At 48.2% G+C, this 25,185-nt stretch overlaps 1 protein-coding gene and 1 pseudogene across 50 annotated transcripts in view; both read left to right on the top strand.

Annotated features, from left to right (window-relative positions):
• Positions 1-32: 32 nt before the first annotated feature.
• Dgka (diacylglycerol kinase, alpha) overlaps positions 33-25,185 on the top strand; it is a 26,991-nt gene continuing 1,838 nt past the window's right edge. For 2 of the 50 annotated variants that reach the window (XM_087555555.1, XM_087555548.1), the window contains exons 1-20: positions 73-376; positions 8,328-8,469; positions 8,993-9,057; positions 9,544-9,679; positions 9,901-9,978; positions 10,639-10,778; positions 11,229-11,303; positions 11,440-11,559; positions 11,670-11,784; positions 13,092-13,180; positions 13,313-13,432; positions 13,597-13,695; positions 14,123-14,191; positions 14,422-14,495; positions 14,678-14,749; positions 15,638-15,723; positions 15,822-15,911; positions 23,696-23,856; positions 24,108-24,172; positions 24,803-24,893. In XM_087555555.1, the coding sequence (XP_087411681.1) occupies positions 8,406-8,469; positions 8,993-9,057; positions 9,544-9,679; positions 9,901-9,978; positions 10,639-10,778; positions 11,229-11,303; positions 11,440-11,559; positions 11,670-11,784; positions 13,092-13,180; positions 13,313-13,432; positions 13,597-13,695; positions 14,123-14,191; positions 14,422-14,495; positions 14,678-14,749; positions 15,638-15,723; positions 15,822-15,911; positions 23,696-23,856; positions 24,108-24,172; positions 24,803-24,893 (1,809 nt within the window). In that variant the 5' untranslated portion in view covers positions 73-376; positions 8,328-8,405. 50 annotated transcript variants of the gene reach the window in all.
• Positions 6,031-6,587, top strand: Robld3-ps1 (roadblock domain containing 3, pseudogene 1; annotated as a pseudogene).

Raw genomic sequence — 25,185 nt, 5'->3', positions numbered from 1 at the left:
AGAAGGGTAGGAGGGAGTTAGAGGTTTGGGGCGGGGCCGGGGTGCAGGATGCCTGGGTCCCCAGTAAACCCCAATCTTTGGTCTCTTCTCGGTTCAGCCTCACGAACCAACCATGCTGCTCCAAGAGTCCAATTACAAGTAGAAAAAACTGAAAGGCTCTGACTTCAGCCGCTACCTTTGCCCAGCAACTTCTGTGCCATCTGCCAAGGCCAGAGGGTAAAGTGCTAGGGTTGGGTACGGAGAAAAGGTGAACACAGTCAAACGTGCTTTATGCACCTAAACCTCCACCCTGGTCTTAAGGAAAGGATATGGATTTTGGAGAGAAAAAGTTGTGCATAGACAAGTCCGAGGAGGAGCTGAGGTACTCGGAGGAGAGGTAGGCAATTATCTCAGGCAGGGTCAAGCAGTGTGGAGCCATGTGGCGAAGGAAATGTACCTAGGTCTAGCGTCAAGTGTGGAACTCTGGCCTTGCCCCCTCTGGATTCTCCTGAATGGAGTCATTGAGTTGGGCAGGCGCGTCCAAAGTGACGATTCGGAGACTGGAAGGCCGGCCAATTGCTGACTAGTTGCTGGGTGGTTCCAATCGGCACCCTGACCCCTACCTTGGCCTTCCAGGGAAGGGATGATGGGAGACGCTTTGACTAAATAGAAGAGAAAAATAGAAGTAGAGCTGCCCCAGGCGTGGGAAGACAGAAGCGTGGGAGTGGAGAAAGTGGCACAAACCAGAGCCCTGGAGATACTCTGGAAACGCGGAGCAGATTGTGTTGGAAAGCTGGCAACAGCGGTGGTCTCGGGCGCGGCGGGAGGGCAGGCTGGGTCGGGGGCGGGCAGTGTGTCGTCAGGAGCTGGGCGGCCCCGCGGCGGCCGCGTCTTCCTAGCCCATCCCCTCAAGCCCAGCTCGGGCTCCGGCGCCCCAGCTCCGACCGTGCGCTCTCCTGGGTCAAGTTAGAGCCCACCGAGAGCCCCGCGCCACTCGCGCACTCTCGCACCCGGGCAGAAGGACTGCGGAAGGGGCCGCCCCACGGGCTGGGTGAGGGCTGCAGCGTCCAGAGAAGGAAGCGTTGACAGCTGGAGCCGGCTGCTGGAAGGGTTTGCGCCGGGACGCGGGGGTTGCCGTAGCGCTACGCAAGACGGGGTAAGCTGCGTTTCCCCCAGACCTTCCCTCCAACCTCATCCCTCTTGCTCACCCGGAGAGCTGGGGAAGCTCAGCTCCCGGGAACTCGGAAGAAAGGTGCCTTTTGGAAACCCCAAGGTGCCACACGGGTGAAGAAGGGTTCTTCTTTGGCCTCCGATCCTTTCCACACCTGTCCCGGGGAATTTTCTGAAAACACTGGGTGGAAAGCCACTTTTCAGCTTTAAATGAGAAATGAACCTGACTACCGAGGAAGAAAAGTAAATATTATTGGTCATCTCCACAGCCTCGGAAAATACAAGCCCACATCCCCCAACTATGCCAACATCGTAACTTCCTCCTGTACTTGTAGCTATGACACCCTCCGACACCCTCCGACACCCTCCGTACAGGAACATAGTGCCACCCCCTTATTCGGGCAACACAACTATCCTTGTTGTTTGTGATGATTCAATGACTTCTGATGCTTCAAGGAAAACAATATCTCTGAGTAGTAGCAGGGATGGGGAGAAAAGAACGGACCCTCAACCCTGGGCAAAAGGGATACGTGATGTGGTTAGTCCCGCTCCTTAGGCTTGGCTCTAAAGCGAGAAGTACCTGCTCTGTGAAGTTTCTTGCTGGGACATTCTGAATGTCCTAGAAACACGCTAATTTTTGAGTAATGGTGAATTTGAAAGTGAGCAATGGAGCGAAAGGAAACGTTAAGTGTTAGTGCCGGTTGTGGAAACCTTACCTCTTCAGTAGCTGCAATTTTAGTATTCAGTGTTTAAAGTTAGGTCTGGAAAAGGAGAGGCATCAAGATTTGGTGGACGTACTTTGGGCAGATTGTCTAGAGTCTGACTGTGATCCTGAGCCCAGGATGTTGTAGGATTGTTCCCCTCCAAGTCAGTTTCTTCTGGTCTCACCCCAAGTTGGTAGAGGTGAGTCGGGAAATCAGCGGAGGGAAGGGAAGTGTGAGTCACAGATAGCTGGGGGTAGGACTACAGACCCCACCCTTCCAGCCCTGCATCTGTCTGGACTAGCCCAGGTTATAGCTTCAGGGCTGGGATGAAGTGGAGGACAACATTGGACTTGTTCCAGGTCTTTAAGATCCTGGGCTCCTATAGCTTGCTCTCCTTCAGGTCCAGGGGCAGATGACCTGAAGTCAGGGCATCTGAATAGATCCCTAGAAGACCCCATGTCCAAGGTCCCAACACACAGATGTTCCTCACTCTATAGTTTCCAGCCACCTCCTCATTTTCTCCGAGGCAAATTCACGATCCTGATGCTGCTACATGTCTGTACCTGACATAAGTATTTTCACTTTAAAGTGGAAGGAGTCTGAGTCACTAGAATTTGTGAGTTCTTGACTTAAAGGTGTAATTCTTCCTAATATCCGAATGTGTTTCTTTTTCTCATTTTGGGGAGGGTTGTGGGGGAACGGGGTCTCACCAACGTCTCCCATGCAGTCCTTAAACTTACTTTGTAGCCAAGGCAGACCTCGAGCTCTCCATCTTCTGGTCTGAGTCTCCTGAGTGGCCAGAATTGTCTTTGCAACTGCACTTCACCTGGCAGAAAATTATTTTCTGTGTATTAACCCTATATAATATTGACTGATGTTTATTGAATTCTAATTCTGTATTCCACACTTACTATGTATTATTGCTATACAAACTTACTTAAAACCCACTTTGTGACCGATTGGGTACCTATTTATTGATAAGATTGGGCTAGTGTATATAGCTCAGTAGCTGTACATTACTGAGGACCACCTGACATGCTTGAGATCTTAAGGCCCTGAGTTTGATTCCCAGCTTTAAATTTTTAATGTGGTTCAGTGAGTAAAAGGACTCATCCAAGAGCTGTGATTCCAACATGCACCTAATTCAAAGGTCCATTCTCGAGCAGGGTGTGGTCGCAGATGACTATAAGTAACCCCAGCACTTAAGAGGCTGTACCAAGGGCTACATCATGAGACCCTGGCTCAAAGGCAAACAACAAAAGCAAGGAATGTCTTCAGTTTCCATTACACATCGCCTCTTCCAGGCGTGAGACTTGGGGAGTCCAAGAAGGGACAGGAAGGACCTGTGCCATTGTGAAGAGTGACCAGAGAGAAGACTTGGCCTCTCCCTGTTCTTCGTTCCTTGTTTGTTTTCTCCTCAGTTTCCATTTCCCAGAACTTTGGAATCATCTAAAATTCCCCATCAGTAATCAGAGATACTAATTAAGCTGTTTAATCTCTATTGATCATAAGGCTCTTACATTCATTAGCTTTGTTGGCAGCAAAGGATGGGTTGTAGTCATGGGTGGGGCCAGAAAGGCAAAGTCCTTTTCTCAGGTGTCATCGTCCTAAAAGATCATTTTCGAATCTTCTCAGAGAGTCTTTGGAACACAGATGTTATTTACTACGGACCCTCCAAGTTGTCTCATACTTTCCTGACTGCCAGGTGGACACTCGGTGGCATCCTGTTTATCCAAACTTGGACTCGTAGACCCCACCAAAAATGGCTACCCAGGTTTATAGAACCATTTATACAAGCGACACTGAGAGTTCAGTCCATGCTGAGTCCTTTTTTTAGATACTGAGGAAAGAGGAGAAAGAAGACTGATAAGGTCCTACCCTTGTGGAACCAAGGTTTTGGTGAAATATGGACACTCAAAGACGGGATAATAATTTCTCCTTGTGATTTCACAGGGAAGCCACACTGAGATAGAACAAAAAAAAGTACAGAGACCCAGGCAGGAGATTTACATGAGTCTCAAGCCAGCTCAGGCTAGTGAAACCCCGCTTCAGTGAATGAATGAGTGAATGAATGAGTTGGCTCCAACATCAAGGAAGTTCTCATGAAGAAGCTGATATTTTAGGTGAGACATGGCTCTACTGGGATTAGGGGAAATGTCCTCATCAGGCAGCACAGCAAATGCTGTGTGATAGGTAAAGCCTTGGACTGCTTGAGAACAAGAGGGCAGCGTGTGGCAGGGAGAGCAAGTGAAGGCAGTGCTCTGGGGCTGGAGCCGCACTCCCGCCTTATCAGTTGTCCTGGGCTCTCCCAGCCTTGAGCTTCAGCCGTATCGTCCTTCTCCTCTCTTCCTCTTTATTTTTTTTCCCCTCTTTTATAAAGTTTTATTTTTAGTGTGTGTGTGTGCATGTGTGTGTGTGTGTGTGTGTGTGTGTGTGTGCGCGTGCACACACACATGTATGCACCAGAGTAGTATAAATTAGTGTGTTGGTCTGAAAACAACTTTGTGGAGTTGGTTCTCTCTTACCTTTTTCTCTTCTTCCTCTTCCTCTTCCCCTTCCTCCCCCCTCTTCCTCCTCCTCCCCCTCCCCCTCCCCCTCCTCTTCCCCCCTCTTCCTCCTCCCCCTCCTCCTCCCCCTCCTCCTCCTTGACAGGGTTTCTCTGTGTAACTGCCCTGGCTGTCCTGGAACTCGCTCTAGACCAGGCTTTCTTTGAACTTACAGAGATCCGTCTGCTTCTGCCCCACATCCTCCAATCTGCTTCTGCTCCTTCCCGCACCCCCACCCCTAACCCGGAGTGCTGAGAGTAAAGGTGTGAGTCACCACCATCCAGCTCATGTTCAGTTTCTGAAGAGATTATTTTTACTTAGGTATGAGTATCCCGTGTGTATTTGTGGTACATGCCAGAAGAGGGCATCAGATCCCATTACAGATGGGTGCTAGGAACTGAACCCAGGACCTCTGGGAAAGTAACCAGTGCTCCTAACGGCAGAGCCACCTCTCTCTCTCTCTCTCTCTCTCTCTCTCTCTCTCTCTCTCTCTCTTTCTCTCTCTCTCTCTTCTTTTTCTTTTTTCTTTTCGGAGCTGGGGACCGAACCCAGGGCCTTATGCTACCACTGAGCTAAATCCCCAACCCCCAGAGCCACCTCTCTTACCCTTATATGTTCTGTGTGCAATAAAGGTAGCCAGGCTTGTGCAGCAAGCCTTTACCTGCTGAACCTTCTCATCACCCCTTCTTGGGTTTGTTTTTGTTTTTGATTTCTTTATTTGTTTTTTGAGACAGGATCTGGCTAAAAGGACTAGAAGTCAATATGTAGAGCTGTCCTCAAACTCAGAGACCTACCTACCTCTGCCTCTTGAGTGCTGAGGTTGAAAGCACAGGCCACCAAGATCGATGGATTTTATTTTTAAGTTCTGTGTATACATTTGAGTGTCTGCCGTGTGTGTGCAGTGCCTGTGTAGGCAGGAGAAGAGCACCATGTCCCTTAAAGCCGGCATTAATAGGCTGTTGTGAGCCCACTGATGTGTGTGCTAGGAATCAAATCAGGTTCTCTAAAAGATTGGCAAGTAAGTTTTCGTTTGTTTTTAGACATGATCTCTCTACATAACCCTGGCTGTTCTGGAACTCACTATGTAGACCAGGCTGGCCCTGAACTTACAGACATCCTCCTGCCTCTGCTTCCAGAGTGCTTCCATTAAAGGTGTGATGTGAGGGGTTGGGGATTTGGCTCAGTGGTAGAGCGCTTGCCTAGCAACCGCAAGGCCCTGGGTTGGTCCTCAGCTCCGAAAAAAAAAAAAGGAAAAAAAAAAAGAAGGTAAAGGTGTGATGTGCTCTACCATGTGGAACTTAGTTGTAATTTTTTTTTAAAGATTTATTTATTTATTATATATGAGTACACTGTAGCTGTCTTCAGACACACCAGAAGAGGGCATCAGATCCCATTACAGATGGTTGTGAGCCACCATGTGGTTGCTGGGATTTGAACTCAGGACCTCTGGAAGAGCAGTCAGTGCTCTTAACCGCTGAGCCACCTCTCCAGCCCTTAGTTGTAATTTTTAACATAAAGTCTCACTGGCTTCAAAGTCACCATCCTCTGGCTTCAGCCTCCCCATTGCATTCTGGGATTACAAGAATGCATTCTGGGAAAGCAAGAATGGCTGACATGAGGTTTTTTAAAAAATGAAAGAGGCAGGCTGCGACTGTAGGGTTTGTGGGAGCAGGTCAGGGTTAAGAGACGCAGGCATGCTGCGTCCTAAGGCTTTGATGCAGGTACTAAGCCAAGCCAACACTGGAGGAGTCCAAAGCACCCTGCTGCTGAATAATGAGGGATCGTTGCTGGCCTACTCCGATTATGGGGACACAGATGCCCAGGTCACCGCGGCCATCGCCAGTAACATCTGGGCCGCATACGATAGGAACGGGAACCAAGCGTTTAATGAAGACAGTCTCAAATTTATCCTCATGGACTGCATGGAGGGCCGTGTAGCCATTACCAGGGTGGCCAACCTTCTGCTATGTATGTATGCAGAGGAGACTGTAGGCTTCGGGATGCTCAAGGCCAAGGCCCAGGCCTTGGTGCAGTACCTGGAGGAACCCCTCACCCAAGTAGCAGCCTCATAATAGTGTGATGGAGGCTGGAGTGGGAAAGGGGTGGTGACTGGAAAGAGCAGGGCCCCGGAAACGCCTCGCTGGGCTGGGGGAGGGCTTGCTTTTTTCTAAATAAATTTTCAACTCTTAAAAAAAAAAAATGGGGGTTGGGGATTTAGCTCAGTGGTAGAGCGCTTGCCTAGGAAGGGCAAGGCCCTGGGTTCAGTCCCCAGCTCCAAAAAAAAAAAAAAAAAAGAACAAAAAAAAAAATGAAAGAGGATCTCAATGTATCCTACACTGACCTTGAACTTGCCAAGTAGCCATGGATGACCTTAAAATCCTTGTGTTTCCTCACAGTCCCTCCCACAGCTTTCCGGTACTGGAATCACAGGTGGAGGCCACCAGAAGTATTTTTGGTTTTGGTTCTGGTTTTTTCCCAGAGAGAGGGATGGGTAGTTTTAGACAGACATGTTCTCATGATGTAGCCCACTTTGGCCTTGAACGCATGATGATCCTGCCTCCTCTTCCTGAGAACTTGGATTTCAGCTGGTAAAGCACTACACTGCTTGCTTGTTTGTTTGAACGTTTAATTCTCTTGTGTTATTTCTTAAAATTGTTTTCATTTAAATATTTAGTTGTATTAATACAGTGATAGTTGCTGTTTCTTGTAGGCTTCCTTTATAGCAGACATAATTTGAGGTATTCTTAATATAGTCTATTTAACTTTACAACTGTGAAAGGTATGTACCATTCTCCGTTTTGCTGGTGTAATTATTCCAAACCACAGGCCCAGTGGAATCCTGTTAGGTGTGAGCAGTTCTAACTCCTCAGCAGCCTGGTGCTATTTATTTCTGTAAAATATGTAATTACTGCTGTTGCTGTTATTAAATTACCAAGGTGGGTTAGGCTGTAGCTCAATTGTAGAACGTTTGCCTCGGAGACCCAAGACCCCAGATACAATAGCTTATCCAGGTCAGTGGCTCTGGGAGGCCTATTGCTGAACAGTTTGATGCAGTCTGCTCTACACAACCAGTTCTCCCAACAGCCGGGGCCAACTAGTAGGGAGACCTTTGCAAGCAAACAAATAACATCATCAAGAAATGTCACCGTTTATTATTCAGTCCTTAAGGCAGGTGTTAGTCGGTACCGCGTAATTATTCCCGTTTGATTCCTGGGTCCAGTACCAAAAGGTGGGGCTCCATAAACGCTGGTAGCCCAGCATGGTGGAAGATCTGGCATCATAGCCGAGTCTGCAGCAAGCAGCTCAGCAGTCCTGCACCCAGGAAGCTGGAGCCTTCCTTGCTAACCTCCTCCAGTCCCACTAGCCAAGTCCCCACCCTTCCCTAGAAAGCCCCAAGCCCCGGGATATGAACAGGACTAGGTAGGATCTCAGCCTAGTTCTGAGTCACGTGTCCGAAGCGCTAGAGGTCGTTGCAGGGGTGTGGCTCGGGGGAGTGGTGGCTGGAGGAGGAGCAAGATGGGGTCCTGCCTTCTGAGGTGTGCTGAGGTAGTAAGAACCTTGGGAGGATAGGAGATGGGGAGGGGCCACACAGCCTGAAAGGGTGGGGGGAGCCTGAAAAAGGCCAGGCGCATCCCGAGGAGCTGGCGGGGGGGGGGGGGGGGGGGGGACGGTTTCGGGGAGGGGCAGTGAGGATGGTGTGGTGATAGTGGTCTGATGAATCAAGACAGATGGGACAAGTCCGAGTGGAAGAAAGACACAGAAATGAAAGAAAATGTCAGAGATGAGTCAGAGAAAGACAGACAGGACAGGCCTTGTCGGGGAGAGTTGGAGACAGACACGGGGTAGGGCGGGGGCGGGGAGGAATAAAGAGAAAAGAAGCACAGGGTGCAGACAACTGGCATTCTCCAGTTCTCTGGTCTTCCCCTAGGCTTACCCTCTGAAAAGCAAACATAAGAGGCTGTACAACCAGGTTATCTCTGCGATCAGCCTCAAGCAGAGAAGAAAGATGGCCAAAGACAAGGGCCTCATCAGCCCAGAAGACTTTGCCCAGCTGCAAAAGTACATAGACTGTGAGTCTTTCTCCTGGCCCTTCAGTTCTGGAGGCCTCATTCTCCTGACACTTAACTTCAGTGTCCCAGCCACCTGGAGCTGGTCTCCTTACACAGCCCACCACGCCTGAGGCTCCCACCTCTGTCCACCTTTCCTCCTGACTGTTTGCTGTAGGCCTCAAAGGGGGAAAAGAGGGCGATTGCTGGAGGAGCTGACATGTCCTTGCCCTTCTTTTTTTAATTTTTAAGGACTTAAAAAAATTATTTATATATAAGTACACTGTTGCTGTCTTCAGACACACCAGAAGAGGGCATCAGATCCCATTACAGATGGCTGTGAGCCACCATGTGGTTGCTGGGAATTGAACTCAGGACCTCTGGAAGAGCAGTCAGTGCTCTTAACCGCTGAGCCATCTCTCCAGCCCTGTTCTTGCCTTCTTACAATGGCTCTGTTCATTCAACCCCTTTTGAGCTGTAGGTGTCCAAGTGGAACTCTGGCAAAGGGCCGCTCACATTGTTCTTGTCTCACTGTCTTCTTACGCAGACTCCACCAAAAGTGTCAGCGATGTGCTGAAGGTCTTTGAGATGAACAAATATTGCCAAGGAGATGTAAGTGGCATGGGGTACCCTTTCCTCGACTACCTCTCCACTGGGATCCCCAACTTCTAGGAATTTTTGTGGGCCCGCTTCTTGCTCTTCCCTCTAAACACCCCATTGTTACCTGCAGCTATTGCTTTGGAACAGAACGAGAGATCCTAGTAACTCAGGAGATGGTCTAAGAACTGTATTCTGCCTCGTGCTTATCAGAACTCCGCATCCGTCGCCTATTCCCATTCCTCAGTCCCCAGCTTCTCCATCCTGCAGACTCCCCAAATTAATAGTCACTTTTTAAAAAAATTATTAATTTTTATGTATATGAGTACACTGTTGCTGTCTTCAGACACACCAGAAGAGGGCACCAGATCCCATTACAGATGGTTGTGAACCATGGTGATGTGGTTGCTGGAGTTTGAACTCAGGACCTCTGGAGGAGCAGTCAGTGCTCTTAACCACTGAGCCGTCTCTCCAGCCCACTGATACTCACTTTTATCACAGGAGATTGGGTACCTGGGATTTGAACAGTTCCTGAAAATGTATCTGGAAGTGGAGGAGGTTCCCCATCACCTATGCTGGACTCTGTTTTGGTCCTTCCATAGCAGTCAAGACTTGGATGAGGAGACTGAGTCAAAAGGTACGATTAAGCCTGGGCCTATGGGGGAAAATGTCAAAGTAGTTTGACTTAGAGTTGAAACTGTCACATACTGTGGGCGGTCAAGAGAGAGGGAGGTAGAGGGTGCTGTCACTGAGCTAGGTGCTGGTAAAAAGAAAGATAAAAGGGAGATCTGGGAAAGCCACAAGAAGAAAGACCCAAGGGAGATCTGCCCACGGATCTGCCATGTTTTCATCTTGTAGCCAATGTGATCTGTCTCAGTGACGTCTACTGCTACTTCACCCTCCTGGAAGGCGGCAGTCCGGAAGACAAGCTAGAGTGTGAGTTCACCATTCCAGCCGGGGGTGAGGTGGAGGAGGGGAAAAGGGAAGCGGGGTGGGGGGTGGGGGGTATTCCCCAGGCCCCTTTCCATATTCCTTTGGGATTTTTCAAGACAGCAAGGTGAGACCTGAGACTGGGCCTGTTCCCTCTGTTCTCCTGAGCTGCCTATACCTAATGCTACCCACCACCGTCACTTCGGTTCCTGTGCCTGTCTATCCCCATGGAGGTGGCCTTGGATGTTCATGGCACATAGAACTGTGTGTGGCCTCTGTTGTACTTATCAGGGCCAGCATGCATGGCTGTTTTCCCTTCCTTTTTTCTTTTCTTTTTTTTTTTTTTCTCATTTGTATGTGTAACCCATCCTGGTCTCAAATTGTCTATCCTCCTGCCTCAGCTTCCTGAGTCCTGGGATTTTAGGTCCATACCCTGTGCCTCCCTTCTTTCTAATCTCTTCTGTCAATCCTATTCCTAGCTTCAAGCTCCCTCCATATCTCTTGATTTCTGAATCCTTGGGAGTTTTTGTTTCGGTTCGGTTTTTGCTGTGTTTAATATTTCTTTGAGACAGGGTCTCACTATGAATGCCTGGCTGGCCTAGAACTTCCTATGTAGAGCAGCATGGCCTTGAACTCATAGAAATCTACGTGCCTCTGCCTTCCAAGTGCTGGGATTACGGCCCACCATGCCTGGCCTTGGGATGAATTCTTTGGCTCTCTCTCATAAACTGACCCAGTTCCTCAAACACTTCACAGTCACCTTCAAGCTGTACGACATGGACAGAAATGGGATCCTAGACAGCACAGTGAGTTGTGGGACACGTGTGGTAGGAAAGGGAGTCTGTCCATCTGCCCGTGCTCTTACACCCGGACTTTCCCAGGGTCTCTAGAAACAGGGAGAAGGTCGGAGGTGCAGCTCAGTGGCTCAGAGCTTGCTAGCGTACACAAGACCTCGGGTTCAGCCCCATTTAAGAAAGAGAAAGCAGGAGACAGTGGTGTGGAGAAGATTCTTAGTCCCCTAGGACTAACTGTGGAAGTGGGTCCCAAGAGCTTAGACTGTAAAATAAAGGAGCCAGAGGATATGGGCCCTGTGAATGCTTAACTTGTCAGAGGTGCCTGAGAATGAGAGGGGAATCTGGAAGTGGAATCCAGGAAGCCTGATTTCTGAGGATGTCTGTGCAGCGGCCATAGTAAGTGGCTGTGGCTTTGTGGTGACAGTAAGTAGCTAACTATGGCTTTCCCCCTCTTATCTCCAGGAAGTAGAAAAAATCATCCTGCAAATGATGAGAGTGGCTGAATATCTGGACTGGGATGTGTCTGAGCTGAGACCGGTGAGGCAGTTTGTCTACCCCTCTCCCATGGGCATCTGGTTCCTCTGCTAGAATGACTCTGCGTGATGTCCTAGGAGACAGTGGAGAGGGTCTGGGAGTCAGTCCCAGCAAAAGGCCTTTCTCCCTGTCCAATCAGATCCTTCAGGAGATGATGAAAGAGATGGACCGGGATGGCAGTGGCTGTGTCTCCCTAGCTGAGTGGGTCCGGGCTGGGGCTACCACTGTGCCCCTGCTTGTCCTTCTGGGGATAGACATGGTGAGTGGAAAAGGGTTTTGTAAGGACGGGTCAAGTGCTGCCTTGAAATGTACTCCCCAGAGAAACAAGCTTAGCCTTCTAAGAAGTTGGCACCCTCTGTGACCTCCTAGACTATGAAAGATGATGGACACCATATATGGAGACCCAAGAGATTCTCCAGACCGGTCTACTGCAACCTGTGCGAGTTGAGCATTGGCCTCGGCAAACAAGGCCTGAGCTGTAACCGTGAGTTACACTGGGAAGGTGGGAGCGGGGAAGCTCAGCAGTTAGTGGGGATGTGCTGCTAAGATTGCAGAGAAACAGGGATTTGAATTTGGGGCTCTGCCACTCACTCTCTGTGATCCTGGGAAAGCAACATAACTTCCTGTCAATTATTATTATTTGTACGCTGTGCTGAGTTTCAAACCCATATGTCTTTTTTTCTCCGAAATAATCTTTTTTTTTTTTTTAAGACTTATAAATAAAAAGACAGGATCTCTCACTGTAGCTCAGACTGGCCTGGAACTGTATGGCCCAAACTGACCTCAAAACTCCCAGCAATCTTCTTGCCTCAGTAGCAGCAGTGGCGCTGCTGTCACTGCCACTCCTTCTCCTCTTCCTCCTCCTCCTTTTTGTTTTTGAGACAGGGTCTCTCTTTGTAGTCCTGGCACTTGCTATATAGACCAGGCTGGCCTCAAACTCACAGAGACCCCCCCCCGCCGCCGCCTCTGCCCCCTGAGTGCTGGGACTAAAGGTGTGCACCACCACACCCAACTTACTCGGCCTCTTGAATGTGGCATTAAAGAATGAGTCATCGTGCCGGGTTTCATGCTTTCCCTTAACCTTTAGCTTCCTTGACTGAAAAAGATGGCTGTGAACAGTAAACAGTCACACTGTTGTTGCTAGCACATGCCTGCAGTACCAGCATTCCTCAGCTTAGATGGGAGGATCTGGAGCTGCGGGCCAGCCTCAGTTACAGAGGAAGTTTAAGGACAGCCTTAAGTACAACCTGGACTACGTAAGACTGTCTCAGAGCAAACAAGCAGGGATGCGAGATGAGTCTGGGTAAGGGCACTTGCTGCCAACTGTGACTTTCTGAGTTCGAGTCCCTTGAACCTACAATGAAGGGATCGAGAACTGACCAGAGAGAGGTGTGCTCTGATCTCTCACGTACACTGTGGTCCATGCGCACCCACACACGGACACGTGCAACTGATTAATTAAAGGGAGGCCTTATCATTTTTCAGTACGTCAGAGATTCAATTATTTTATTGACTGTGTAGCTTTGGCCTGGCCTAGATCAATAGAGCAGGCTCGCCTCAAACTCCCAGAGAGCTTCCAGCCTGGTTCCAGCCTAGCATAGGAGACAGACAGGAGGTGGTACTTGCAATGTTAGGACAGCGAGGTGAGCTTTGCCCTTGCAAACTTCTCTACCACAACCTGGCAGCAAGGGTTGTATGTCTTGTTCCAGTGAGTGATCCTTCCTCACTCCCAAGAAAGGAGAACAGGGGAAAGGCCACAACTGAGGCTCTGACCTTCTTCCCTCTCCCCAGTCTGTAAGTACATTGTTCATGACCACTGTGCCATGAAGGCCCAGCCTTGTGAAGTCAGCACCTATGCCAAGTCTCGGAAAGACATTGGTGTGAGTGACCCTATGCCTGCTCATTCCCACACTGCTAACCCCATCCTGGCCCTGGTCCCTATCCCCTTTCTGCCCTCATTGCTCTCCACACACGAGGTGCTCCCAGACAAGGGCTTTCCTCTCTCCCCTAAGGTCCAGCCACACGTATGGGTTCGAGGAGGCTGTCATTCTGGACGCTGCGACCGCTGTCAGAAAAAGATCCGGACCTACCACAGCCTAACGGGACTGCACTGCGTGTGGTGCCACCTGGAGGTCAGTTCAGGAACTGCCCCTCCAGGCTGAGCCCCATAGACCCTCTCTACTCTCTCACTCCAACAGTTACTCTTGCTCCCAAGGGCTTTCTTCCTGTCCATACTCCCAAGCGGAGAGCTGACAAGGTCTCCTGCATGGTTTCTGTTTCCCTTCTGTGCTCCTAGATCCACGATGACTGTCTGCAGGCTGTTGGTCCCGAGTGTGACTGTGGACTGCTCCGTGATCATATCCTGCCTCCGTGTTCCATCTACCCCAGGGTCCTGGTAAGTCCCTCAGCAGCAGCTGGGAGGGAACAGGAGCTTTCCCTGAACAGGAAAGCATCCTTGCTTTCTTATGAATACCACTACACATGGTATTCCTTTGGTTTGATATGGAGTGTTTTTTTACTGTTTCTCACTATGTGGCCCTGGCTAGCCTGAAACTTGCTGTGTAGACCAAACTAGCCTTTAACTCAGATCTGCCCCTGCCTCTCTGCCTCTGCCCCTCTGCCCCTGCCCCTGCCCCTGCCCCTGCCCCTGCCCCTGCCTCTGCCCCTGCCCCTGCCCCTGCCTCTGCCAAGTGTTGGGATTATAGGATAGGTGTGAGCCACCATACCCAGCCAGCGTGACATTTAGAACAGAGGATCCAAGTGAGACCCACCAATTTGATCCCTGGATAACCCGTATTGTCTTCCCCTTTCCTTGTTCCCAGGTATCTGGACAGGAGTGCAAACAGAAGACCACAGATGTTACGAGCCTGTGCACCCCTGAGGCTTTTCGGGTACAGGGCTGAGGGTCGTGGGCCTAAAGGTCACGACAGCTTTTGATTGGAGGTTTCTGGGGAGAGACTGAAGTGGAAAGTAGGGGATACCTGCTCTCTAAAAACCCCAGCTTGGTAGAGGAGAGAGGAAAAGCATCTTGGGAAACGCCATTCCTGTGCCCTGTAGGGCCTGCTTTCAGTCCTTGACAAAATCTTGCTTTATTTATCCTTACTGTCTTCCCCCACTGCAGATTGAACCTGTTTCTAACACCCACCCCCTTCTGGTCTTCATCAATCCTAAGAGCGGAGGCAAGCAGGGGCAGAGGTGAGGAGGGAGGCTCTGGTTCTTCCCAGATGGGGGGAGAGGATCAGAGTGTGTGGGGAGGAAGGGAATGTGTGTGTGGAGGGGGTTTTTTGGGGGAGGACATTAGAAAAGAGTAAAGAAAAATGGAATAGTGTATGAGTCCCGTTGTCCGTGCTATCGGCCTTTCTTTTCTTCTCATGCAGCGTGCTTTGGAAGTTCCAGTACATTCTGAACCCTCGGCAGGTGTTTAACCTGAAGGATGGTCCGGAGCCAGGGTGCGTATAGGTGAGGGGTTGTGTCACAGGGTTTGAGGTGTGTGCGTGCGACTGTGTGTGTGTGCATGCTCAAGGGGAAGGAGAGAGACAGAGAGAGAGAGTGGGTGTCTGCTCGAGAGGAGACCCAAGAGCTCAGATTTCTAAATGCTTTTTCTCCCTAATCACTAGGCAATGCATTACTCCCGGACTCAAAAGACAGAGCAGAAGTAGTTTTGGTTTTCTCGAATTGCTAAAGGATAGCAAGAACTTCCCCATTGTACTTTACTAGAAACTCAAATCTTTTTAAAGTTTTTCCCAGTGGTGCATAGGAGTCCGTCTACCCTAGTCTTCATGCTTGCTGGGAAGGCATTTACCAACTGAGCCTTCTGCCCAACCGTTTACATTTTGATGATGATGATGATCTCTCTCTCTCTCTCTCTCTCTCTCTCTCTCTCTCTCTCTCTCTCTCTCTCTCTCTCCTGTGTGTGTGGTGGGAGCTTGGAGGTATTTGCTTGAATTGGGGCCAAGGAACAGTTTCAGGTGTCACCTTCAGGAATGCTATACTTCCTTTGAGACAGGCTCTCTCAGTGGCTCAGCTCACTAACGAGGCTGGTCTAGTTGACCAGTGAGCCCAGGGATCTCCCTGTGTCACCTCCCTGCAGGACTATAACAACAACACACATCACCATGCCTGGCATTGCTATGTGGATTCTGAGGATCAAACTCAGGTCTCAGAGCTTGCAAAGCCAGTGCTTTATCAGCTGAGCCAGCTGCCCAGGTCCTAACTGAAGTCTTTTGATGAGGGGGAACAGGGTCATAGGAATGAGAGACAGGAAGTGACTTATCTGTCCAGGACTTGGGTAGATTTCAGTTACCCTCCTTCATTTTCTCTCTTCCCTTTCATCCCAGGCTCAGGTTTTTCAAAGACGTTCCTCAGTTCCGGGTGTTGGTGTGTGGTGGAGACGGCACCGTAGGCTGGATTCTAGAGACCATTGGTCAGTGCAGGGAGAGCCTCCCTCTGGGCAGGAGATGGGGGCAGTCGCATTCCAGGGCCAGCCTCCTCCATCTATGTCTTCACCTGCCTCCTCCTCAGACAAAGCCAACTTTCCCATTGTGCCTCCAGTCGCTGTGTTGCCCCTGGGCACTGGAAATGACCTGGCTCGGTGCCTAAGATGGGGAAGAGGTAAGTGGTAAAGAGGAGTTTTGCTGGGGACTGCGGAGCTTTAAGAGAAAGACATGGGACTGGAGAGATGGCTCTGCAGTTAAGAGTACTGACTGTTCTTCCAGAGGACCTGGGTACAGTTCCCAACACCCACACGGTAGCTCACAACCATCTGTAGCTCCCATCCTAGACGATCTGTGTAGCTCCCATCCTAGACGATCTGACGCCGTCCTCTGTGGGTACAGCAAGCACACGGTGCACAGTCCTAGAGGCAGACAAAACATCCATTCACATTAACAAGTAAATAACGAATAAATAAGTACTGTTGGGGAGGGGGATTAAAAACCTAGGGTTCTGGTATAAAGAGAGAGTTGGAAAGAAGAGAGGCACACAAAACCAGTACCAAGGTAGAGTGGCCAAAGAAAGCTGTGGAAGAAACAAAAGACGAGATTCAGAGTCAAGGGCTGTTGAAGGTGACCGTTCCCTTCCCCTAGAATTGACATGTCTTTCTCACAAACAACTCTAGGGCTCAGGATAAAGGAGTGTGGTGGGAGAGTGAGGAACAGTGTGGGGGTGAGAGCTGTGTTCGAACTGAGGACCTAGCAAGGGTCATTCGCACATCAAGCAGCTGTCTGGCCACTTCTTTTTTTGATTGTCAAACCACAAGCCACATTGTGAGGAGATAGCAGAGGATAACATACTCCCTCCCTTGCTCTCTCTCCCTCCCTCCCTGTGGACCAAGCTGACTTTGAACTCACCAGAGGATAGTTATCAGGTTTTGGGAGTCATTTCTCTTCTGCCACATGGGTTCCTGAGATTGACATCAGCCTGGCATCAAAGTGCCGTCACCCACTGAGGCAGCTCACTGACCACTCGCTGATTTCTTTCTGAGGCAATTGCTTCTGTCTCCTAGTACATTCCAACTTCTGTGCTGTGTGTTTAGAAAAATGATCACTCTGTGTTTTAGCTGCACAGAGACCTACCAGCCACGTGCGTGCCTGGTGCCTACGGAGGCTAGGCACTTTCTAGTTGTCTTCTCCAGTTCACCTCAGTCCATCTGGCTTCATGGTGGTTACTTAACCATTTTCCCTTTGAAGCCACTGAGGCTTTTGAGGGTATAAACCTTGAACCACAGTCCTCTCTCAAAGAACTTAAGAAAAAAACAGAAAGCTCTCTGACACTATAATGTGAGACTCTTTTAGTTGTCTTACTGTGTTTTGTTTATTTGGGGTGTGTGTGTGTCTGTGTGTCTGTGTCTGTGCACGTGCACACATACATGGATACAGCAGCACACACTTGCAGGCCACAGTGTATATAGCTTTATTCATATGAGTCCTGAGGATCACACTCAGCTCGATTACTCTTGGCAGAGAGTACATTTACTCACTGAGCCACCTCTCAGACTTATATATAGATATATGACCAGTTTTCAGCTCACTTCTCCGTTTTTCGAATTAGGCACTTTGAAATTCCGTATTTGATTCTTCGCTGTGTAATGTCGATGAGGCTTTCACAGGGTTCTGTGATTCAGCCTGAATCATGAGCACAAGGACATGCAGGACGTTGCCAGGTTTGGTGCCATTTCAGCACTCAGAGGCAGAGGAAGGCAAACCTCTGCGTTTGGCACCAGCCGGATTTAGGTGTGTAGCTAGCTTCAGGTCAGCCAGGGCTGCATAGTCAGATGCTCTCACAAGCATGCACGCGCACACACACACACACACACACACACACACACACGCACTGTGTGTGAGCACCGTGACATTACTCCTCATGTAAAAGTATGCCGAGCCAAGTTCAGAGCCCAGAACACACATAGGGACAAAAGGAGAGAACTGTCTCCATGACTCACAGGGTTGTCTTCCAATGTCCAAAGGCATACCATGGCTCGCATCTTTTGTGCATACATGCACACACACCCACACATGCATGCATACAAACATTCCCATGTGTGAACACACACAAGCATAAATGAATACACACACACACACACACATATATATTTTTTAAAGATTTACTTATTTTATGTATATGAGTACACATGTGTCTGTCTTCAGATACACCAGAAGAGGACATCAGATCTCATTACAGATGGTTGTGAGCCACCATGTGGTTGCTGGGATTTGAACTCAGGACCTCTGGAAGAGCAGTCAGTGCTCCTAACCACTGAGCCATCTCTCCAGCCCAAGTACATATATTTTCTAAGTGGATGAAAAATGTCAATGATTTTCAAGGCTGAAAATCCATCTTGAAGATTGATGTGGTGGCACACGCATTTAATCTCAGCACTCGGGAGGCTGATCCCTGTGAGTACAAGGAGTCAATGTGGTCTACAGAGCAAGTTCTAGGACAGCCAGGACTGTAAAGAGACACCTGACCAGAAAGAAAGAAGAAAAGCAAGGAAGAGAGAGAGAGGGGGGGGGGGAGGGAGAGAGAGAGAGAGAGAGAGAGAGAGAGAGAGAGAGAGGGGAGATACATATTTTGCAGATTCATCTGTTTCTGTCAGTTACTGTAGCCCGACAGATAAGGACAGCAGGAACTTGGTCAGCCCCATGTTAAGCAGTCACTAAAGACATCTGTAGTAGTTTGCTGTTGCTGTGGTAATAGTCCCCCTCCAAAAGTGACCTCCACAAGTACTGCTCTAGAGCACAGAGGTTCGAAACAGAAACCAACTTAGGTTTCACTAAACGTAAGGGTTCAGCAGTCTGGGGAGAACTCCTCGTCAGTTTCTAGAGGCTGCTTACATTCCTTGGCTGACAGCCCCTGTCCAACCAGTATTGTTATCTCCATTCTGTTACCGTTTGTCTCATGTCCTTGGAACTCTTTCCCCAGCCCACTCCCACCTCCACCCCAAGTTTTCTAAAAAAAAAAAGTCATTTCTTTGTGTGTGTTTATGTTTGTGCTCATTTGCACGTGGGTAGGTGGGAGGGCGGGCATGGATGCGTGTGCCACAATGGTCAGACGGAAGTCAGAGGAAAACTTTTGGGGGTCAGTTCTCCGCACCAAGTGAGTCCTGAGGATTCAACTCTGGCTGTCAGGCTCGGCAGCAAGCACCTTTGTCTGCCAAAGCCAACTCACCGGCTCATTGTTTGTTTTTTGAGATAGGACCTAGCTACATAAGCCCAGGCTGGCCTGGAACCCACTTAGGCGGGCAGATAGGCCTTAAACCTGAGGCAACCAATCCCATTGCCTCAGACTGAACAGTAGGATCGCCGGCTTATCTTACCTACCATACTTGGTTCTTGCCTGCTTTCAGTTGCAACAATGATGGTGATTATTTTAGGAGCATCCAGATAACCCAAGATAATTGCACATTCGTCATTCCTCATTTAATCTCACCTGCGCGCGCGCGCACACACACACACACACACACACACACACACACACACACACACACACACACACACTTATTATTTGAAGCAAAATCTTACTGTGTTGTCCAGTTTGGTCTCAAGTTCTGAAGTAGAGCCATTTTCCTGTCTCAGTCTGCAAAGGAACTGGGCCTCCACAGGAAGGCCACCACACCTGGCCCTCTGTATGAGTGTTAATATTCAAGTGTGATAGGCTCTGATAGGCTGTTACTCTGCCTACCACAGACAGAAGTGTGAAGGAACAACTTCTATAAGGTGTGCTCTGTAACAAAGACAGTGAGCTTTCAGAGGTTAAAGGGAGAGCTGTTAGACTTAACAACTACATACAAAATACTGGTTTTGGCAAAAGTCGCAGACAATCTTTTTTAAAAAATACTTACCTGAAAAAAAAAAAAACTTACCTGTGTATCTCTGTACGTAATAGCACAGGGGTGGAGGTCAGAGAACTACCTCCAGACATCCTGGGGGATTGAACTCAGGTTGTCAGGCCTGTGTCAATCTGCTGAGCCATCTCACTGGCCCAACGATCTTTGCTGAGAAAAGCTGACTGAGTGAAAGGTGGGAAGACAAACCATGGTATTTTGCCATCAGCAAACTGCAGAAAATAGACTTCTTCCTAATCATCCTCTTTACGAAAATAATAAACCCTTGATAGTAAACAAAGTAACGAAACACTTCAGATAAGTAAGTCCAGAAAGTAACTGGAAAGTTCCTTATAAGCTACTCCCTGAAGTTTTGGGGTCTGTCCCTCTGTATGACTTCTTCTCACAATTTCCTGAATTCTTCCTTCCTTCTGAGATGGATTGTTGCCAGGAACCTTGTGATCCTCCTGTCTTAGCCTCCCAGGCTCTGGGATGGTGTGGGCGTCTCAACACGCCCAGCTTCAGTTTCTGTCTCTTACCTTCAACTAGAGGCAGGCTTCGTGTACGTGTGGAGGGTGGGGTAACTTGCAGGAATCAGTTCTCTCCTCAGGAATCATGCTAGGTCTTCAGGTTTGGCGTCATATCCCTTTACCCACTGAGCCTTCTCCCTGCAGTGCTCTGGTTTTTTGTTTTATGTGTATATACGTGCATACGTGTGCTCATACATATTTTTTTTCTTTTTTTTTTTTTTTTCGGAGCTGGGGACCGAACCCAGGGCCTTGCACTTCCTAGGCAAGCGCTCTACCACTGAGCTAAATTCCCAACCCCTCATACATAATTTTAATCTTAGTGTGTCTGTGTATGCATATAGAATGTATGTGTGTATAGGATGCATATGCGTGCATCTGTGTGTGTAAATGAAGGTGTGATCAGAGGACAACCTCCAAGGTTGAGCCTCACTTTCTACTACGTCTGAGATTGAGGATCTCGTCTTTTTCCTGATGTTTATCCCAGGCTTGCTAATGTGCTTTCAGGTATTCTGTATCCAATTCGCATCTTCCTGAAGAAGACCTGAGAACGCATATGCCCATGCTACTGAGTCTAGCTCTCCTTGGTTCTGTGTATTCACATGGGGTGGGGGGAGTCCCCGGAGCTGTAGACAAGCACTTCACCCACTGACTTACTTCACCCAACCCACTTGTGACATTTTAACAAACACACCGGTGATACCAGACCCACTGTCCTAGGACTTTCTTTCAAATTATGTGTCTACGACCTTAGCATACTATTATATTTTACTGTTCCCAATACCTGCTTAGTATTTTATGGCATAGATGTTTATACTGAGGAATAGTTAGCTTTTTTTTTCATTTATTTCTAAGAATATTTTGCTACACATCTAATCCTGCATGTGTGCATGCATGCATGCATGTGTATGTTAGCTTCTACAGGAGAAATTTCTAAAAGTGGAATTGTTGTGTCAGCAATTGTCAGAATTGCTCAGGAGAAGTGGCTCAGAGGCTAAGAGCACCAACTGCTCTTCCAGAGGTCCTGAGTTCAAATCCCATCAACCACATGGTGGCTCAGGACCATCTGTAATGGGATCCAATACCTTCTTCTGGTGTGTCTGAGGACAGCTATAGTATACTCATATAAATAAAGTAAATCTTTTTGAAAAAGTTTTAAGGGGCTGCAGAGATAGCTCAGTGGTTAAGAACACTGGCTGCTCTTACAGAAGACCGAAGTTCGATTCCCAGCACCCACATAGCAGCTCACAACCATTATGTAACTCTGGTTCCAGGTAATACAATGCCCTCTTCTGGCCTCTGTAGGCACTAGGCATGCATGTGCTCTACTGACATTAATTCAGGCAAATCACCTATGCACATAAAATAAAGATTAATAAAAATTAAAAAAAGAAAGGGCTAAGTTTAATGCTCTAAGTTTATCTTTAACTTCCGTTGGTACAGGGCCAGGAAGGCTTGGCTAATGGCATTTACTGTGACCAGTTTACCTGTTCGCTTTGTTTCTCTGATTACCACGTCGGTCTGGCTTTGCTGGTCTGGTTTTGGGTTTTGTTCTTTGATTTGTCTTAGTGTGTGGTATTCACTCCCTAGATCTCAACACACAGACCAGGCTGGCCTCCAACTCTTAGCAATCCAATGGACGCCACCTTCCAAATGCTTAGATTAAATGCACCACCATGCTCAGCTTCTGGGGGTTTTTAGCTATTCCATGATACAAAATTTTGGGAGTGCCGGGTACTGTTGGAAAATTTAAGCTGCCTCTTTGAAAATCTGCCTCCTGCCCAGTTCTGTTCATTCCTTGCCTGCCATAACAATATTTTGTTAAATATTTTGTTAAATATCCTCTAAAAATGAGTAACTCACCTACATTAAAAGTACATGACAGTACCAATTTTTAAAAATTTATTTATTATATATGAGTGCACTGTCTCTGTCTTCAGACACACCAGAAGAGGGCATCAGATCCCATTACAGATGGTTATGAGCCACCATGTGGTTGCTGGGATTTGAACTCAGGACCTCTGGAAGAGTGGTCAGTGCTCTTAACCACTGAGCCATCTCTCCAGCCCGAGAGTACCAATTTATTAATAAACTCATTAATGCTTCAAGGCTGGCCTGGCCCAGGATGGTTAGCTTTAATCTGATAGGCAACACGAAGTTAGCTGTGATTATCATCTCTTCTAACTTTAGTGATACTGGACATCTTTGATAGGTATGTCACTGGTGTTTCTCCTGTGACACTTCTGTGTTGTGGGCTTTAACGCATGGGTCTGTGGGTTTGTGGTGGCTTTGACTTTTTGTTTTGTTTTGTTTTTAAATTAGATCCCACATTGCATTAGGCAAGCAGTACAACTGAGCTATACCCCAAACCTTTTAAGCATTTTTTAATGCTAGGAAATGTAATCTTTTACAGGTTATTTTTTTTCCAGTTTATGAATTGTTGTTGTTTTTTGTGGTTCTTTATTTTGTAGTGCCAGAGATGGAACGTAGGTTCTTGTACATGGTAGACATGGGCGCTCTACTGTGAAGGGGCATCTTCTGCCCTTTGTCAATCTTGTTTTTTTTTTTTTTTTTTTTTTTTGGAGCTGGGGACCGAACCCAGGGCCTTGGCGCTTCCTAGGTAAGCGCTCTACTACTGAGCTAAATCCCCAGCCCCGGTTTTTTTTTTTTTAAGACTTGTATTTAGTTAACCAAACAGAAAGGTTAGATTTATTGTCAGGAGGTGGTTAGGGTTAGGATTAGGGTTAGGGTTTCAGCACTCGGGAGACAGAGGCAGGCGGATCTCTGAGTTTGAAGTCAGCCTGGTCAGGTATACAGAGTGAGTTCCAGGACAACTATGGCTACACAGAGAAATCCTGTCTTGAAAAACCAAAAATAAAAATATAAATAATAAAAACAAACATACTTGTTGGCATGTTTTTGTATGTTTGGTTGGTTTGGTTGGCTTTTTTGTTCGGTTGTTTTTTTTTGTTGTTTGTTTGTTTTTTTGTTTGTTTTTTGTAAACACAGTTTTTCTGTGCTCTGTAGGCCAGGCTGACCTGGGACTCAGATCCACCTGTCTCTGCCCCACCTCCCCAACCCCGAGTGAGACGTGAGCCAACACAGCTCTGCTGTGTTTTTGTGTTTTGGGTCAAGGTATCATTGTGCAGTGCAGGATGGCCTTGAACTCCCATGTGGCCCAGGATGGTTTTAAGCTTTCAATAATCCTCCTCCTATAGCCCCCCACGTGCTGGGATTGTAGACATGGCCACCACAGCTGGCTGTTAATTCATGCTATTCAGGTTTGTCTTTCACTACTCAAGGTGTGTTGGAATAAGTTCTACAATGTACACACACACATCGGAAATGCTTATTTTCCGTGACAGGATGGGAGGGACAGCGAGAGGCTGACTTTGTCATTGTCATGGAGCCTGGGCATCTTGCCCTTTGCCTGGCAAAGGGCTGGGGGCTCCTACAGAAGAGGCAGCGGGTGGGGAGCCTGCAGACGGGCTCAGAGTGGGCTCTCTGAGGCGCAGGGGTCACTGCAAGCCTGTCTTCTCCGCTTCTAGGTTATGAAGGTGAGAACTTGAGAAAGATTCTCAAGGATATAGAGATAAGTAAGGTGGTATATCTCGATCGATGGCTCCTGGAAGTGATACCCCAACAAAACGGAGAAAAGAGTGATCCAGTTCCCTCTCAAATCATCAATAACTACTTCTCCATTGGTGTGGTCAGTGGAGTAGGGGCGGGGAGAAGGGAGGAGAGAAGTGTGGGTTAAGCAGGCAGAAATTGGAGCTCATAAAGGAAGGAAGAGACACGGGAAAGTTGGGAATTGGGTATATAGTGGTATGAGCTGCAGAAACGACTTGGGACATGCTGCGCTCTGGAAGGGGGTGGGGAGAGGGAAAGAGAACTTGGCAGAGAAAGAGCTCTGAACACACAGGTAAGTGTGGTCTCTAAAATATGCTCGTAACTCTCCAGGATGCTTCCATTGCTCACCGGTTCCATCTCATGAGAGAGAAATACCCTGAGAAGTTCAATAGCAGGTGAGGAAATGGGGGAGTAGGGCGGTTACCTACACCCAAGCCTGGTGACCTGAGTCTGATCCGTGGGACCCACAAGAGGGGAGTGTCTCTTGTAGGTTGTCAGCTGACCTCTGTATACACAAGTGACTGCACACACAAAATAAGCATTGAAAAAAGACAGGGAACAACACTCAGCCTCAGGGATGGGTTTGTGCCAGGCATGGTGGCACATACCTTTAATCCCAGTACTGACTTGGGAGACAGAGGCAGGCAGATCTCTGAGTTTGAGGCCATCCTAGTCTATAAAGGAGTTCAAGGATAGTCAGAGCTACACACACGCACACGCGGACACACACACACACACACACGGAGGCAAAGGTAGGCAAATCTCTGAGTTTGAGGCCATCCTAGTCTATCTAGTCTAGATAGGAGTTCAAGGATAGTCAGAGCTACACACATTTAAAAAAAAAAACATCAAAACCAACAACAAAACAAAGAGGATTGGATTTGTAACCAAGTTTGACACAGAATGGTTAACTACGGATGTAAACAGTTCTAGGAAAGCCCTAACTAAAGCCACTGCTGCTCCCCTTGGAGCTGTCAGCATGTGTAACCTGTGTCTCCCTGCTGGGCTTTTGCTGGCTGACACAGAATGAAGAACAAGCTTTGGTACTTGGAGTTTGCCACATCGGAGTCCATCTTCTCAACGTGCAAAAAGCTGGAAGAGTCAGTGACCGTCGAGGTACGTATGATCACGCCAACTGAACCCATGTCTAATTCTGTAGACAGGGTCTCACACTGTAGCCCGAGCTGACCCAGAACATGTGGCAATCCTCTTGCCTCAAAGTTCCAAATGCAAGTTGTTTCATTTTCTTGTATTCAAGTTTCTTCCTACCTAGGAGCCCTTGGGAATATCACATATGTGTGACCCACCTTTCTTTGACCACCCAGCTCTCCAACCCTGATTTGCCAGTCCTTAGAATACAGGAGTCCTTGAGCTGGTGAGATGGCTCAGCAGGCAAACAGTTTGCTGC

Source organism: Rattus norvegicus, chromosome 7 (assembly GCF_021556685.1).
Source record: "Rattus norvegicus strain SHRSP/BbbUtx chromosome 7, alternate assembly SHRSP_T2T, whole genome shotgun sequence".
Taxonomy (NCBI): domain Eukaryota; kingdom Metazoa; phylum Chordata; class Mammalia; order Rodentia; family Muridae; genus Rattus; species Rattus norvegicus.
The sequence above is the reverse complement of the archived record's forward strand: the minus strand, read 5'-3'. Positions and strand labels throughout refer to the sequence as shown.